The sequence below is a fragment of the Dama dama genome, chromosome 30 (genome assembly GCF_033118175.1).
Source record: "Dama dama isolate Ldn47 chromosome 30, ASM3311817v1, whole genome shotgun sequence".
Lineage (NCBI taxonomy): Eukaryota > Metazoa > Chordata > Mammalia > Artiodactyla > Cervidae > Dama > Dama dama.
This window is the reverse complement of record NC_083710.1, coordinates 9667356-9686567: the sequence shown is the minus strand read 5'-3', so window position 1 is coordinate 9686567 and position 19212 is coordinate 9667356. Positions and strand designations below refer to the sequence as shown.

General features: G+C 35.9%; 1 protein-coding gene across 2 annotated transcripts in view; it reads left to right on the top strand.

Moving 5' to 3' along the window:
* PCDH17 (protocadherin 17) overlaps positions 1–17117 on the top strand; it is a 110109-nt gene extending 92992 nt beyond the window's left edge. For both annotated transcript variants that reach the window (XM_061133175.1, XM_061133174.1), the window contains exon 4: positions 12410–17117. In XM_061133175.1, the coding sequence (XP_060989158.1) occupies positions 12410–13092 (683 nt within the window). In that variant the 3' untranslated portion in view covers positions 13093–17117. The remainder of the gene's footprint in view (positions 1–12409) is intronic.
* The last annotated feature ends 2095 nt before the right edge of the window (positions 17118–19212 follow it).

Sequence of the window (19212 nt, the reverse complement as noted above, 5' to 3'; positions counted from 1 at the left end):
ATGTTGATAATCATAGTTTCATCTATTTTCCCATTTTAAATCTTAAAAGAAAACATCTTTTGTATTACTTATTTATTTTTAAAAATTACATTTTAAAAAATACTGACCTGAGCAAGACACTCGTCTGTTCTTTTGGAACTATGTCCACCTAATTGAAGGTAACCAAATTGAAACTTTAGTTCTGTCTCTAGAGTTCTATGAATTTAATGGAGCTTTTGGAGATCAGAACGTCATTAAAATATAACAGTATTAAAATCTTTTTTAAAAAATCCACCTTCTGGGGTTCCCAAATCCTACTGTCAGGCATTGATTACTAAATAATAAGTAGGATGGGATTAGTTGCATCTGAGTTAACTGTTTTCTGAGAATGCTAAAAATGATACCAATTCTGTTTATTTGTCTCTAGCAATGGAAAACAAACAAATGATAGAAGCAAAGTGAACAGTGACACTTAAACTGTAAATAGATACTCATCTGGACAGAAATCAGATAGCAGACAGGAGAGAAAAACACTAAAAAGACGATCTTGCTTGCTTCTTACAAAGAATTTGGCTTAACAGGTGTGTTTTCATTGACCTTCTTTGCAGAGTTACCACTTTGCTTAGGAGAATGACTTGAATTTTAGATGTATTCATCCATGGCATCAATAGTGGTGTCATTATCAGAGATACGGTTAGTTACACAAGTGATAAAACAGAAGGAAAATGTCTCTTCCATAGCAGTATATTTGAATAGTTTTGGGTCTGAAATTCACAGTATTATTTAAGTTGCTAGAAATTTAAATTTGTCCTTGTAAACCAAACAGCTTTTACTAACTACTGCATGCCAGAGTGTAGGTTTCTCACTGCATATAAATCAGGAATTTTGGAAGTTGCATTAACCCTTTTAAGAATCTAACATTACAAAAGCTTATTAATTAATTAATATGTTGATGGAAGCTATCAGGTAAACCATAAAACACTGAGGCAGCTACCTTAAATCAAAAGAGAGAAACTGGTGCATTTGACCCAACAATGCAGTACAAAAAAAAAAAAAAAGACAAAAGGAGAACCTAGGAGAGAAGAAAAAAAAACTTACAGATGCTGACACGTAGGTTTTTTAGAATATTCACTGTTTTTATAATTTAAAATTATAGAGATGATTATTTAAATATTTATTTTAATGTCAATAACAGTATCACTAGTTTAAAAAGTTATCTTAAGTGGAAAATATTCTGACTTCCATGTTTCAGTGGATATATGTCAGGTATGATTTATTTATAGTATTGAAAATGGTACCAATAATAATAAGATAATTCTCAGTAATAAATACAGAACTTTGAAATTTTATATAAATATAGCATTTAACAGATCTGATGTTACTTTAAGTACTGTGTATCTGATAGCAAAACAGAGCTATTATGCATAATTTTGTTAGGTCCTGGGATTGTTTTGAAAACTGACATGACATTCTCATAAATGAGCTGAGTAATCTGTAAGGAGTGGTCATTTGTATTATAGATAGCCAATAAATAGTATTTGATTCTTTTCTAATATAATCTTCCTTTATATCCATAGTAGCATTCTGTTCAAATTCAGAAGTGAGACTGTTGAGTGTGTTCTCAAGGAATAGAGCATGAAAGAATATACCAGGGCCTGAGTCTTGATCCTCAAGGAGTATAGGGAACTCAATGAGGCAAATAGATTAAAAAATAAGAGGCATGGAGTATGCTAAAAAAAATAATACAGTAGGAAAATTGAGGCATTATCTTTGTCCAAAATAGAAATGTATTTTTGAAAATATTTTCAGGAATTTTCATTCTTTATTTTTCTGAGTAGCCAGAATAAATTTTGAAAACTTTCTGAGATTCAACATCTGTTTTATTTGTAACATTTTCCTTGCCTTGTAGGAGTATTTATTACTTCTCTCCTAGATACCTATAATTATCTTATTTCTTCTAGCCCTTCCCTCTTCTGAACTTCCAGAATATTTAATCTTCCTGTTATGGGGTCATATGCAATCTTATGGTTGGTTAATAAATAACAGTTAGAACTGGACATGGAACAAAGACTGGTTCCAAATTGGGAAAGGAATATCTCAAGGCTGTATATTGTCACCCTGCTTATTTAACTTATATGCAGAGTACTTCATATGTACATCCAGCCGGGCTGGATGAAGCACAAGCTGGAATCAAGATTCCAGGGAGAAATATCAATAACCTCAGATATGCAGATGACACCACCCTTATGGCAGAAAGCAAAGAAGAACTAAAGAACCTCTTGATGAAAGTGGAAGAGCAGAGTGAAAAAGTTGGTTTAAAACTCCACATTCAGAAAACTAAGATCATGGCATCTGGTCCTATCACTTCATGACAAATAAATGGGGAAATTATGGAAACAGTGACAGACTTAATATTTTTGGTCTCCAAAATCACTGCAAATGGTGACTGCAGCCATGAAATTGAAAGACACTTGCTTCTTGGAAGAAAAGCTTTGACCATCCTAGACAGCATATTAAAAAGCAGAGACATTACTTTACCAACAAAGGTCCATCTATTCAAAGATATGGTTTTTCCAATAGTCATATATGGATGTGAGAGTTGGACTATAAAGAAAGCTGAGTGCTGAAGAATTAATGCTTTTGAACTGTGGTGTTGGAGAAGACTCATGATAATCCCTTGGACTGCAAGGAGATATAACCAGTCCATCCTAAAGGAGATCAGTCCTGGGTGTTCATTGGAAGGACTGATGCTGAAGCTGAAACTCCAATACTCTGGCCACCTGATGAGAAGAACCGACTCATTGGAAAAGACTCTGATGCTGGGAAAGATTGAAGGCAGAAGGAGAAGGGGACCACAGAGGATGAGATGATTGGATGGCATCCCCGACTCAATGGACATGAGTTTGAGTAAACTCTGGGAGCTAGTGATAGACAGGGAGGCCTGTCATGCTTCAGTCCATGGTATCGCAGAGTCGGACACGACTGAGCAAATGAACTGAACTAAATAATAACAGCATATTTGAGAAAGCAGGAAGAGAGATAAAGTAGATGTAGGAAGAAAAAGATATTTTTCGAATTCAGAATTATGAAACGCAGTATTTATGTTGTTAATACAAATATCTCTTTACTCATCACACATGAAGGCTTTCTTTAGTTTAGAAGTGGGATGTAAGCAGATTGGGGTAGCCGTGGAGTTGGAATGATGGTGCCAGAAAGTCATGTCAGGTCCTTGGTGCTCTGTTGGAAACAAATCCTGGTTGCAGCCAAAACGCTATATATTTGTTTCCAGGAGTAGTGTTGATTTGAATACTACTTGCCCTGTGGCCATCCCAGTGTTTTATATGTGTAAGTGTTGCTCAGGAGTGTTCCAGTTGAGCTCCTGAGTATTTTAGAAATCTTCTGATTCATGCAGTAAACTGCTCGGATACTTACATTGGTGCCGCATGGCCTGTTGCACTAAATTTGGTCCTTTATTCAGAGCTTTGTCACTTTCTTTTAAATTCTAGCCAATTTTTCCTATGTGATTTTATTTTTGGTATTGCAATCTGTGTCCTTCCACCTCTGCAGCTGGTCTCTCACCATCCCGTGAAGTGCACGTTTCTCTGTGCTGGTTGCTTCAGGTTCTGCTCTCTTTACCTACATCATCCTCTCCCTGCTCTCCACTGGCTGTTGAAACCCTGATCATCTTTTGAGTTGCAGATCAAGCACTATCTCTTGCACAAAGCCTTTCACAATATTACAGTCTATGCTTTTCTCTGCATTTCTGTTGTTTGTCTTCCTATTGGTTCAGTCAGTTTAGTCGCTCAGTCGTGTCCGACTCTGAGACCCCATGGACTGCAGCACGCCAGGCCTCCCTCTCCATCACCAACTCCCAGAGTTTACCCAAACTCATGTCCATCGAGTCAGTGATGCCATCCAACCATCTCATCCTCTGTCGTCCCCTTCCCCTCCTGCCCTCAATCTTTCCCAGCATCAGAGTCTTTGCAAATGTGTCACCTCTTCTCATCAGGTGGCCAAAGTATTGGAGTTTCAGCTTCAACATCAGTCCTTCCAATGAACACTCAGGACTGATCTCCTTTAGAATGGACTGGTTAGATCTCCTTGCAGTCCAAGGGACTCTCAAGAGTCTTGTCTTCCTATAACATATATGTCTTACTATAACATAGTTTAAATTATAATTGCTCATGAATTATTTTCCCTATCCTAATTTCAAATCAAGTTTCTAGCTTCCAGTCAAAGTGTAAACTCCTTGGTGAAAAGATACAGCCTTCCAGACTGGTGAATTTTAGAGGTGGGTAAATATGAGTTCATTTAGCACACACCTTTGCTTGACATAACACCTATTCCACAAAATTCTGTCAACGATGCCTTTGCTTAAAAACTTCCAATGCACAAAGTCGGTGTTTAGTTCATTCTTACCTTATGAATGATTGAGTATACTTTTTTTTTTTTTAAACTGTTGAATCACACACATCTACTACTCCCACTGAATTAGAGCTGTCTTTAATCTGGTGGGGCATTTGAGTTGAATTGTTTTTCCTCGAGAGGTCATGTCAGAGTCCTTTATTCAAAAAACAAACAAAAAAAAAAACACCAAATTTGTTCCAGTTATTATAGAATTGAGCCTCAGAGTCAGTTCTCCTTAGGGTACCTGTTAAGAAAGAGATGGCCACATTTATCTGTGACTTCACGTCCAGGGTTCTGCCTCTGCCGCAGTGATGACTGCATCTCTAGTGTGGGATCAGGGGAGGGGAGCAGCTACGTTTTGAGAGTTAATTTCAGAACAGTGTGCCACAAGACATAGTTATATTTGTGCCACAGGTTCCCGATGCATGGTTTACACTCTCATTTTTTTTTTTTTTTTTAATTTCTGGTGCTTCCATATCAGATTTCCTATAAGGAAATAAAATCCTTTTGCTTTTATTCCTTAATATATGTTCCCTTTTAATTTCTTTTTTTCTTCGTCTCAGAGCATTATCTGTGATTGTCAACATATATGCCAGAAAATTCATCCTGGGAGACCCTATTATTATGTCTAAAGAGTCACAAACACTTGAAACCATCCCTGAAGGTGTGCAGGTGCATTGAATAGTAAATGTAAATGCTCCAGGCACTCCAGAGACCCGGTTGCAATTGGATTCAGCTGAATGTGATATAGATCAGTGGTTTCTGGTGTCTGAATGCAGCCGGGACAATACATTCTGAAACACTGTGTGATGCAAGTGCTCGCCAGAGGACTGGTACTTCAAAGCTGTCGCGGTTTGACTATTTGATAGTATTATACCAACTTCCTCTTCAAAATGTGCTCTCTGCCTATCAAAAGCAGATGAATGGCATTTCACAACTGAGGTCAAATCTGGAAGCCAAATTGGCAGTGCACCCACCTAAAATATATACATTTATCTCATAGTATTTTTATTTTGTGAACTATGTTCCTAAATCCTAATCGCTTGTGGCCAATTATTAGGAAATAATTTAATTCCTGGAGTCTATACACAATGTTATATCATGATATCACTGGAAAAATGTAACAAGCATCCTCAGGAAATAAACAAAGGAACATGTTGTAATAAGATACATGATCTTACACTAAAAAGCAAAAGAAGTAAAAACACGTTCCACATCTATGTATTTGTGTATCAGTTATTTGATGAGCAGAACAAACTAGATCCCTATGCACAAGTGAGAAACACGGGAAATACAAGGCAATAGATGAGAGATCACTCAGCTAAAGAAAAGTGACTGTTCTCTGATGCCACATTTTTCCCTTTTCTTCCCTGCATAAGGGATACACCAAGCGTATTAAAAATTGTACTAAAATTAATCCTGGCAGTCATGTGAACACTGGCAGAAAAAAAAAGTGTGTAATAAAATTATGAGGATACTCCTTTTTTTTCCCCCAACGCAGAGAAAGATGTTTTGAGACAACTTTCCAACGCTGTCTTAAGAAATAATATTGAAAGTGGAATTTTTAGCCCCTTCATCGTTAGATAGAGGGAAATCAGGTTTATTTTTAACTAATGTGCTAGTAAATGGGACATAGAAATCATAAATGCAAATAATAGAATGAATAGATTGTTAAAGTGCTATTTATATGAAATGACTCACCCTATCATGGTAATAAGCGTAAGGAGTTTATAGGATGGTAAAGGGAAATGAGTGAATAATCATCAACATTGTCAAGAAAGGAGAGAACGGTTTACGGTAGAAAGCTGTCAGTTCACAGGATGTTATGAATTGTGTCAATTTACTGGAAGATACGTTTTATTTGAGGTTATTGAACTGTATTCTGACTAGAATTTTAGTTAGTATTGGTGTTTTGTACTGGTATTCAGTATTTGTATTTTAGTATTGGTGTTTTTTTTCTGTTGGAATATATTTGGATTAATTGTAATTTGTTGTGTTCATAGAGAAGTGTGCATGCTTGTGTGAAATTGTGTGTGTGTGTGTGTGTGTTTGTGCTGAAGAAAGAAAAAAATAGCAAAGCAAGATGTGGTTACATCATTAAAAACTTTCAGTAGAACACTGGTATACACTCTCTGTCTAAGGTTTGGTTTGTCATTGTACTGGCAGATAATCTGTGAGAGGGGTCAATTTAGATTCTGCAGAGTTCATCTCCAGAACACTTGGGCCAGCCACTAATATAGATGGGTGCCAGCTCGCTGCTTTCCCAGACAGCTAATTAGGTATGATGAAAGCTTACATTGGTGAAAGAAGGTCAAGTGAGAAGTGAAGTCACTCAGTCCTGTCCAGTTCTTTGCAGCCTGTTGGACTGTAGCCCACCAGGCTCCTCCATCGATGGCATTTTCCAGGCAAGATTACTGGAGTGGGTTACCATTTCCTTCTCCAGGGGATCTTCCTGACCCAGGGGTCGAACCTGGCTCTCCCACATTGCAGGCAGATGCTTTACTGTCTGAGCCACCAGGGAAGCTTGAAAGAAGGTAAACTAGAAATAAAAAAGAAAACAGAACAAATGAAAAATGAACTTCCATTTATAGAGTTGTCTACTTGGAAACAACTCTAATTTTAAGATGCTGTTAGAAACAGGAGCAACCACCACACTAACAGAAGAGCACTTTTCCTATTTAAAGCTATTTACAAAACAGAAATAAAGCTATTCTGTTGACAGCCATGAAGCACAGAAAACTCTCTCAGATGGCCTTCCCCCACAACCACAGCCCTTCAGAGCTTCCTTACTTAATGTTCTGATTTATGAATTTTGGTTTTCAGATTTCTGTGACAGAGACTTTATTTCATCATTATAAAAAATAAATCAGATGCATATGTGAGACTCCTATTCCAGAAATAATATGCATGTTTTCAGATGTACAAATATGTGGGCTCCAGAGGCAGCAGGCAAAGCTGAAACTAAGGGGAGGAAACCCTTTTATGTTTTCTAGTATTTCCCTAAGTGTTAACAAATTAGTTGCTAATATCTCTCTTTGGGCGGTGTGGTATAATGCTTTGAAGACAGGGAAAATAAGCTTATCTTATAATTTACTTCTTGGGAGTGATACAGATTCAAATAAAGAGATAGGTTTACTCTGAAGTAAGGAATTTTACGAACTGGTTCCTCAACATGTTTCCTTTGGGGTGAACACTAGAGTCACAACACACAAGGATATTTTTCCTCTGACTTTTCCCAAAATAACTATATTCAACATATGCCCCTTCATCTTTAATAATCCTTGCTGGCTTAAATAGTGTTTTGACTTCAAATTTTAGTCTCATACATAGCGATTGTTGGCACCTCTTACCTATCTTGAAACGGCTGTGCACTCTTAATGATGTAGTGACATCACAGTGTTAAAATCACGTTATGAACATTAAGTTCTGGTAACCTTTGTGGAAGACTGCTAAAATCCAATACTTTGGGAATGGATAATTTCCTGTATTACCTAAATCTTTTTTCCTCACACATATGTAACTTTCACAGTGACTGTTCCTTTGAAGGTATATTTTGGCAGAAAATGATTGCTTGCCTAATATCTTTAAGATTAAGTTGTTAAACAGCTTAGTCTAGGTTTAAAAAAAGATCGAAAGAGCTTTCAGATTTGTCAGCCAAAATGAATATGCAGATTTCAAACATCTTTATTTCTAAATCAATTTGAATTATATAAAATTTTAAAATCAGTAGTCAAGTTGTTTATTCAGTCAGAGATTTCACACTCAGTTGAAGGGAAAAGAGAAAGATTAAAATGTTGTTTATTGGTGATTTTAAATAAAAAGATTTATACACGTAAATTATATATAAAATTTTGTAAATTATGAAAATGTTCATATATATGCTTATAGATATATATCTTTTATATTACTAATATATAACTTTTCTGTGCATTTTATTCATTCACCTGTATTTCTTTTATGGTAGTTACTGATTTTTAATTTTCAGGAATACATTGGAAATGCATTTGAGTTTTAAAATTTTGTTTTCACTATCTGCTGGAGTAAGCTCAATTTTATTACACACATACAAATAGAGATTTGTACGTGTGTGTGTGTGTGTGTGTGTGTGTGTGTGTGTGTGTGTGTGTAGTTTATGGTGGCAGCTGAATTGCAAGTATTTCTCGTAATTTGAGTGACTATATCTTTTGCAAAAAAAAATCATATAAGTTAAAATTGACCTAATTAAGATGACTATGTTTAGATCCCTCCCCTTGGGATCTTATATAATAGCCAGATATGACCATAGTGATAAAGAAAGTGCTACTTGCTCAGTCATTTCCAGCTCTTTGTGACCCGCTAGACTCCTCTGTGCATGGAATTCTCCAGGCGAGAATACTGGAGTGGGTAGCCTTTCCCTTCTCCAGAGGATCTTCCTAACCCAGGGACTGAACCCAGGTCTCCTGCACTACAGATAGATTCTTTACCATCTGAACCACCAGGGAAGTCCATAGTAGTATAGAAAGTGATTCTTAACAGTAAACAAGAATTTAAATGTATGCAGATGTCACATGGTCCTTCAGATAATTATACATTTAAAAGATTAGACACTGTAAACTTTCTCTATAGACAGAACTGCCCATATTTCCAGCTGTTGGAATTCAGAGTTGTTTTTACTTTGCAATATCTCGGTTACTCTCATCTGTATACTTTTTGGATTATCTGATCTTTCTTGGCAAACGGTGATTTTGTGAAAGAGTTATCATGTTATATTGAGGAAAGGACAAAAATTAGGGTAAATAATTTCCTTGTAATCCCAGATTGGCCCAGAAATAAAAGTGAATCTTGGGTCAAAGTTCTCTAAGTTTGTTTACTGTCCAGGATCCTTACATTTTTTTTTTTTTCTTTTTTGATGCGAATATCTAAACTCTGTAAATAGTGGCTGTCTATATAACTTGATTCTTTTTTCATTTTTATAGTTCATAATTCAACATGTCTATTCTGGAATTCATTTCCCCAAGGTACAGAAAGAAGTTTGATTATCTACCTTTATAGCTCTAGAGCTGGAGAAAATCCTCCACGTTATTATCCTTTATTATACACACTTAGTTTATTGAGGAGATTTTAAAAATTATAATAGAAGGTGTGCATAGCAAAAATCCTCCCAATATGACTCCTCTTCCCTTAAGCCTCTAGTTCCTCCCTCCATCCCTCTCTCTTCTCACTTAGAATTCCTTCTACCCTCTCTATTTCTTTTTGTCTTGCTGGTCAGTTTTTTTTTTTTTTTTTTCTCTTGTTGGTCTAGCTGGTCATTCTTTATTTACTACCAATGTCTCTTTTATGTACCAACCTAATCATCTATTTATTTATGTTACTTCAGAAATAATTTGACTTTCTCATAAATTATTTGACCCTTGGCAATTATAGTTCACTTTATGCTCATAGTTTCTGCTATTTATGCAAACATGTCCATTTAATTTTCTTCACTGTCTGTGAACTGCTGCTATCAAGTCTATTGCTCAGTTGTGTCCGACTCTTTGCGACCCCATGGACTATACAGTCCTCCAGGCCAGAACACTGGAGTGGATAGCAGTTCCCGTCTCCAGGGGATCTTCCTAACCCAGGGATCGAACCCAGGTCTCCCTCACGGAACACAGATTCTTTACCAGCTGAGCCACAGGGAAGCCCAAAAGTGAAGCTGTTTCCACCCAGTTTCCAACCAGGGACCTTGTGCATGTTGGGAGAACATGATAACCACTAAACTGGGGAAACCACAGAGTTGGGGTTTCCTTAGTGTAGTGGCTGCTATCAAAATTACAGTCTAATCCCAAGGGGAACAGCATGTAATGTGTCATAATCAGTACTCAAAATTTTCTCCCTTAGTTGTGTCGTGAAGTTGAGTAGTAAAACTGCAGGGTTTATGTTGATGGTTTCAAATTCAAGGTCGATTTATACTTTCATACATCTGCATTACTCTATCTCGTTCACTCTCTTCTTAAATACATATTGAATTCATTCAGAGCTGGGCTCTCCAAGTTGCTGAAATTGAGGCCATTCAATATTGAAAAATAAAACATTAATGTATTTCAAAGAGAGTGTATGGGCTGTAAATGAAGTTTTTAAAAATCACAACTCTAAAAGATATAGAAATATGACCAAGTGAAATGGATGGTAAAGTTTTTCACTGGATCTTTGAAGAATAAAATTAGTTGAGTGAAATGATACATATGTTTTTTCTAAAACTTACTGACACAGATATAATATTAATGATTTACTTTCAGAATACATAATGTTAAACAGATACCTGATATTAAACTTTTTCAATATCCTGTTGTTTAAATCCTACTCTACTTTAAATCTGCACAGGGAGGTTTTCAGAAAATTGCCTAGCTTCTCTGCTTCTGTTTGTGTCCATCTGTCTGACAACCTTTCACATCATAGACAGTATTTGAGTTTGTGAGTAGATAGTAGATAGTTTAGTTTGAGACTACATTTCAGCATTCTTGACAGCATTACATAATAAGCTTAACATATTCTATTCACTGCTAGGTAAATGTATTTTAAGAAGAAAGACAATTAAAATAGGGAAAAGACACCTAGATACTTCCTTTTAACATTTCATGTGTGAATGATACATGCTATGAAATATCATAGAATTTTTTTTCTGTCAAAACACTATTTTGATTCCTTTCTAAGAGTTTAGTTTCATAGAAAATTATTTTATCCTAAAACCTTTTGAGGTAAATTAAGTTGTGTTTTTTTTTTTCTTTTTGGATAAGGAATTATTTAGGTGTTTTAAATATAATCAGATTTTGTATATGACTTTTTTTTTTGTATATGACTTTTAAATGTAGCTGTATAAATTTATCAGTGCTATTAAATTTGCTGATTTTTCCCTTGCACATAGGACACTATACATTATAGAGATCCTCTTGCATCAATTAAATGGTAATCCCAAGAGTTCCCAAATGTGTAGGGAATTCTATTCCCATCGCATGGAGTTAAATTGTAAATATCCTCTCCTGAAAAAAAGTCCCTGCTTTAAAAAGGATCATTAAACATAAGGAGGACAACCATTTGTTGGTGAAAGGGAAAACTGGGAAGATATAGTTCAAAGTTATAATTTAAAATATTGAGTTCATGGACTGTTGTCATAGTGAAGGAATTTTCTTTCATATTTTCTTGTTCAGCATGTTTGAAACAGTGGTAGTTAAAAGAGTGGTTTATTTAGATTATCTACATGTTATCGTGAAAGAGAAGTGAAATTCTCCCAGAAAGTATTACTGTTTAGGAAATCAAGATTTGTCATTCATTCTGAACTATATCGGTTGACTAAATCCATTTTCACTTACTTACACCAAAAACAAAACAAACCAACAAAATTGAAGTGAAGAAACCTGATTACGTGATCCATCTGCAAATCTACTACAATAGGACTATGTACATTTTTGACAAGGTTGTTTATAACACATTTTGATAGAAAATTCTATTTGCTATTCTCAGTAAGAAAAGTATGCTTTTAAAGGAAAAGTTTTATTTCATGACTGTTACCAAAATAACAATTACAAGCAAAATAGGAATAAAACATGAAAAAAATAAAAAATAAAAAACAGTTTAGGACTTGGTATGGAAGTTTGCAATTCAGTTTTTGTACTGTTATTTGATTTGAAAAATTAATCCTGGTAATCCTCTTTGATGTTCCCTGTTTCCAGGATGGGTTGTACAGAACAAAGACTAACTGATATCCCCAGGGGATTAGTTTACAGTGATGTTCTATTCTACTGAGAATGATTCTCCAATGGCCACTTTTTACTTCTTTCCAGGCTATGGGAATTCGTTAATATCTAGAGAATAGACTTAAATAAAACCATTGTCTCAACCAGCAGGTTTATGCAACCATCCTGAAATGTTTTAATTATTGTTTTCTTTTCCTTTTTAATTAAGAGACCAGAGGTCAAGCAAACCCAGGGAGAGCGGATCACAGTCTCGGTAGAAATGTAAAGGCAACCCTAGTGATTGGCTTTGCTGTCTTCCTTTTGTTTTGCAGAACCGGAAGAGTGTGTTAATTGCACAGATGAATGCCGAGTGCTTGGTCATTCTGACAGGTGCTGGATGCCACAGTTCCCTGCAACCAATCAGGCTGAAAATGCAGATTACCGCACAAATCTCTTTGTACCCACAGTTGAAGCGAATGTTGAGACCGAGACTTATGAAACTGTGAATCCCACTGGGAAAAAGACTTTTTGTACATTTGGAAAAGACAAGCGAGAGCACACGATTCTCATTGCCAATGTGAAACCTTATTTAAAAGCCAAACGTGCCCTGAGCCCTCTCCTCCAAGAGGTCCCTTCAGCATCAAGCAGCCCGACCAAGGCGTGCATCGAGCCTTGCACTTCCACAAAAGGCTCCCTGGATGGTTGCGAAGCAAAGCCAGGAGCCCTGGCCGAGGCGAGCGGCCAGTACTTGCCCACTGACAGTCAGTATCTGTCCCCCAGCAAGCAGCCAAGAGACCCTCCCTTCCTGGCCTCTGAGCAGATGGCAAGGGTCTTCGCAGACGTGCATTCGAGAGCCAGCCGGGATTCCAGCGAGATGGGCACCGTCCTGGAGCAACTTGACCACCCCGGCCAGGATCTGGGCAGAGAGTCGGTGGATGCAGAGGAGGTCGTGAGGGAAATCGACAAGCTTCTGCAGGACTGCCGGGGAAATGACCCTGTGGCTGTGAGGAAGTGAAGAAGAACAAAAGGCATTGGCATCTTCCTGTTTCTTCTTTTGATTGAAAACTGATCCCTCCTGGTGACAACCCCGTTTTACAGGGATGAAGAAAGACCCATGCTGTTTTCAGGCTCTTAGTGAACATCTGAAGTGCCCACGAGTACGTTCTTTTCACTGCTGTTTCTTTTTCAGAGATAACGATGGTTTTGTTCTGACCAGAATTATATTAGGACAGAATTAACAGAAGCTCAAAGAGGAAAGACAAACAGAGAAGAAAAAGGAGAGGAGATAAAAGAGGATGATGAAGCAAGTTACCTTTTGACAATCTGTTAGGAAGGTATGCAGTGTGAGAATGGAAGATTTTTTCTGATTGCTCTAAGACTGTCCTCCATGATTAATGCTGACTTAACTGTTTACCTATAAACCCCATACAAAGCAGGGTCATAATATTTGATCTGTGGTAGAATTTCTAGCAGTCACCACAGGCTTCTACTGAACGTCCCGAAAAGACCTTGCAGTAGTCCAAGCTACACCAAACATTAACACATATTTGTGGTAAACATTTCTGTATAAAGTTACCTGCCACACATATAAACACAGAGAACATTCCATATCATTAGTCAAAAAAAATTAAAAACTGGGTCATTTGTAAAACACCTCATGTCGTATGAAAGTTAAATGTAAAAAGATATATTCCATTTTGTCCTGCACACACATAGACTAACTCACTTCATGAAAGAAGAAGAAAATTTAAAGGTTTAAAATCCCTCTTTAGCATTTTAGTGTCCAGCAAACATATATGTAACAATGGATATGTTTTAAATTTGCCCTGGAAAAGTTCTGAAAAGTAGTTACCATTGAGTGCTGATATTCAGAGACAATTAACATGATTGATATGTTTTATTCATTTGTGGACACTAAAATAGCTCAGGAACGTGAAAATGTTTTAGACATACACAAATCACATGACCATTTAAATGTGCAAATGTAAGAAGATTAAATGTGTTTACATCAAATGACATATTTTTATTGATTTATTGCAGATTCAGTGCATATGAGCCAAATTGTTGAGTGTATAAGAGCTATATTGTGTATTTTATTAAATTAATATATAGTTGTGTTGCAAAAATATTTGGGCTTATATTGTAAATGGCAAGTGTTGCCTCGGTAGCTGTCGAACTCTATGAGTTTTGTTTTTTCCTGCTTCCTTTTCCCCATGGAGTGTTGGAAGCAGTGCCTCAGAGCAAAGTCTCTTGTTTAATGTATAGTCTACCAAGTACTACAGTACATAATCTGTTCAAAATGTGTTTGAGTGAGCTGATGGAGCTAACTGAAAGGTCAAAAAATACATCTGTCAGTCACGGTTATGTGCAAGTCCTTTGTGGAAGCTTTTATTAAAGTCACGCTAAATCACAAGAATTACATTTGTACCAATACCTGAAACTTCTTCATGTTTTTCGATAACTTGCAGCTTCTGCCTATGTAGATATCATACTGTTGATTAGTTCTCAAAAGTATCCTAAGTGGTTCAAGATGTGTGTTCCCATTATATTTCAAAACCATGCAAAATGCTTTAATGCATGTGTGGTACCAGCACTGGTTACTTGCATTGTGTCGTGTTTTACAAGAGGTCTTGGTCTTAACAAAAGGTTTGCCTTTTTTTTTTTCAGTGCTCTTCTGCCTCTTTTTATTGGTGTCCTTTGAGAACAATACACCTATACTTTCATTTTGTTGCACCTTTCCTTGTGACATTTAGCAAGTTTCAAACTTACTTCCATATGAGGCTAGGAAACCTCAAATTTCAGGAATTGGGAAAAAGTAAAATTAGCACTTGCAGAAGTAGCAGCAGATGGGAAAATGCCTTGATTGACATTTTCCTTCAGCATTTAAAAATTTTGGCATTTTACAGCTTCATGACAAACAGTTTCCAGCCCATACCTTAGAATATGTGGTGCTGAGTTAAATAAAGGCTGTTTGTGCACTGGAGCAGAAAAATGCATTATTTGCAAACTGGTGGAGAATTCTGTGCCTTCTTTCCTGGCCACCAAGCCAGTGTAGTAACAGCGTAAATGTCATAAAAATCCTTATATCAAAAACAAAAGCAAAAACAAACACAGAGGTGAATTGAGTTTTGTAATTTTAAACCTCGAAAAATCCAACTGAAAAGATTTCCGTCCAATGCTGTCAAGATTTAAGACTGTACCTCGTCTGCAGAACTGCTTTGAAAGGGAAGAGTGGACGACTCCCATCAGCCTTATCCTCTTGAGAACTGTATTTGGTTCCTAGTAACAGCCTTTCCAAAGCTCTACTCTTGGTTTTTATTATTCATAAATGTTTAAATTAGAAAAGCAAGGATCTTGTACATGTGAAACTTAATTGACTATATTTTGGACAATTTATGTATCTGAAATGTGTCGTCTCTGTTATATGATGTTATTTTTTGCCAGGAGACTACAGGTTGATTTAGCTTGATAGCTGCAATTTGATGGAAAACTGATTTCCATTTAGTCTTACCAAGTGTTGCCTCTCTCTTTCTAGACAATAGCCAAGTAGTAAAATCTAAGGCAGTATGTAAATGAAATCAACAAAGAGAGTAGGGTTCATTTTTAAAATGTTCTTAATGCTGAGTAACCAGTTGTTCAATTTATTAGAGGTGTCTGAAGACATTAAAACACTATCAGATTTTAAGAATTGGTTGTGCCAACGTGTGAGGGATTACCTTTAGGCTCTCTGTCACCAGTGATTTACTAGCGTTAGCTGTTTAACACATTATCTGTATTTAGTGGTGATTATTTATTTACCAGTTGGTGGTAATTCAGCAGTCAGGACGCTAAGCTTTTATAGTTGAGTTGAAGGGAATCTTGCTTTTATTCATTTGGCTGGCAACTGCCTTTATCACAGACCTCTGGTGCTTGGCTTCCATGGAAGTCTCTGAGATGCCAAAATTACCCCTTTGGGGAGCAACTTGCTCTAAGGTGATGCAGTGATATTTCAAGGGGTTTTTGTCACAATTCAGAATGTGAAAAATTATCTTAATTCACATGCTCCAATTACTAGCCCCTCAAAAAAATCACACACAATCAAAATAAATAAAAAAAATACTTTGTCTTTTAGGTCCTTAAATAACTGTATCAAGCACAGAAAAAGAATCTATAGAATTTTTCATAAGAAAGTCAAAGTTCTAAAAATTGCTTACTGATGAACTAAAAAATGTACCGGTAACAAAGCAGTGTTTCCATTCACTGTTAATGTGTTAATGATAAAAGATCTTTTCATCAAAATTAAAAGTAGTGAGAATCAGTGTTAGTTGTACCTATACCAAAGTAAACATAAAAGAGACGCATCATGCAGTTTCAAAGAATGCTTTCATGTTATTTCTTAACCTGGCATACTTAATCCTTACTGCAGGCAATATGCAAATATTGGCTCACTACTCCATAAATTAATTGAATTCCTGGTTGGGAAATTGACTTGTTTTGTTTTTTCTAAATTAGCTGAGATCTTGTAAAACATGACTTCCCTTTAAAGGATCTAGGTACTGCTCAATTTAAAAAATGACACCATAAAAAAGAAAAAAAAAAAAGCAATGTAGTGATGGAGCAGTATGCTTTATTAGAACCAGGTTAAAAGCTGTTTGTTGCCTAATGGAGTAGAAGTTGCTGAGGTCAACAAGTAGACTGAGGTTTGGCATAATATATGCCCACTCATTATTGTCTAATTATATTCTTTTGACAACACACAACACTTATCGGAGCATTAATTCAAATAAGAGTTTTGGCTATCAAGATGTGTTGATTTGAAATGTAATTGAATGAGACCTGAATAAAGTCTGACTTTCCTGGCTCCGTGTTTCGTAGGTTGGCTATCCCCATTTGTCAGCCCCATCACTCCATACGGTTCTTAGCTGCACCAAGTGATTGGTGAACAAGGACAACAAAGCAGCATACGTTGTATGGATTTATCTCAACGCTATTGTTTAATGGCTGTGTTTAATGTGACCTATCTGGAAAATGAGGACTCTGAATAAAAAGCTATTACTAATAGTGGTGTTGCCTTCCCTTGAATTCTCTAATACACTGTGTACCGCAGGGACCCTGATCATAATTATTTTGGAAAGCAGTTGTGACATCACAAATGTTTGTGCTATTACTTTATTTGCCAGTAAAAGAAGCTTTTGGAAAACTTATTTAACAATAATGTTACTCAGTGGGAATTCATTACCAGGCTTTCAGATAGCCTGATAAGTTGGATAGTCAAATACTTACCATGGAGTCATAGCCTAATGATACTAGTGGCTTTTCATATTTATGATTGGTTTGAAGATACTTTGGTACAAGATCCTAAAGGACTTCAGAAAAATCATTTTTATAAGACCTCTCATAAGCTTACATGACTGATAAAACCACCTATTTATAAATGGTGTTTTAAAGTTAGTACATGTTTATTGTGGCATCTTAAAATAATAAGCCTCTCTTTCTACTTATTAAATAAATGTTTACTGAATTCCTACTCTGTGTTTTCCTTGGGCAATTATGCCCCAGGAGTAAACAGTAAAATCCGAATGGTGCCTGAGTCACCGTAGTCTGGTGGGAGAAACAGAGGTAAGTTCTACTCTTTATGAACTAGATTTGCTTGTTTGCATTTTCCCTCAGCTAGACCACACATCCCACATCTCTGCCAGTTCACACCCAGTGATTACAAACCAACATAATGTTCTGCCCCTGTTGATTTTTTTCTTTTAATTTTACTTTTCTTCTGACAGTATAAATTACATCAAGAAATGTGCTTTGCTTTTCCATATTTAAAATCTTGTGGTTTAGACTTATTAGAATAGACTAAGTGTCCTATCCATTGTTTTCCTCATTTGTTGGTTAACGTGTCTGTTTCTTTTTCAATGAGCACCACTTAGATGTCAAGTTCCATACAATGGTCCTAAGGTACAAAAAACTAAAATAATTACATTTTACCCTCAGAGTACGTATAGCTTGTACCTAGGTGGTATATGCTAACATAGAAATTGATGTTATATTGCCTCGAATTATATTGCCTCATATTAATTGACCTTATATTACCTTTTATAATAAAAATATTTCTGTGTTAAGTAGAGCAAAACCATATTGTTATTACATCATTTATTGCTTTCAAGTGTGTTAATTGACTCACCTGAACCAGTTGACCAAGGCTGAAGGATTTGGAAGTCATTCAGATGAACAACTCTACCTGGCCAGGTTGCAATGAGGAGGAAGTCATGTGTGCAACATGTATTACAAGCTTCCTTCATGTCAATGAGCTGTTAAAACCCCTCAGATTAGGGTATTTTTTAAGTAGATATGCCCCAAAGATACAATTATTTGACAATCAGAGAGCAATCATTTGTAGGATATGAAGAGAACAAATTCTTAAACATCACTACAGCATCAATACAGCACAGAGAAATAGATCATCAAGTTAATGGACCATCTTCAAACTCTTTATTAAATGCTTTTGTAGATGGTTGCACATGGTTCACCAAGGAAATATATCATTTTCTGTTCATATTAGAAATGAATAATGCTGGATAATCCACTGTCCGTTAGGATTTATAAAAGGGTGCAACTTCTTTCCCTGTTCTCCCTTTTTAAATAATTCAGAAAAAGTTGCCAAACAATAGATTAGTTTTTGAAGCTACTCTAAATGTTAATGAGTATCTTACATACAAATATTGATTAGAGAGGAAATATTTTTGAGTTTTTTGTTTTTATTGTTTTTTTTTTTTTACAACTTTTGTATCACACAGACTGACTTCACCCATTAGATGTGTTCCATTCTTTATCTTACAAATGAAGCATTTCACTTTGAGAATAACAATTTATAAATGATCTGTAGCATTCTAATGAACTAAATTTCAATTATTATTTATATTTCAAAATCTATTTTCCTGAAGGTACAATATTCAATCAAATTATTTCATAATAGTTTTCAAAGATTGTTGTAAAACAGAAACAATATTGGAAGCTTTCTTTGTTATTGTTCAACTTACACACTTTATCATGATATTTTGTGTAAAATATTGGTCAGCACTATTTATATGCAAATTGTGCTTATTTCCCTAAGGGTTTGTAACATCAGACAGGTCAAATAATAGTTACACAAGCCTAG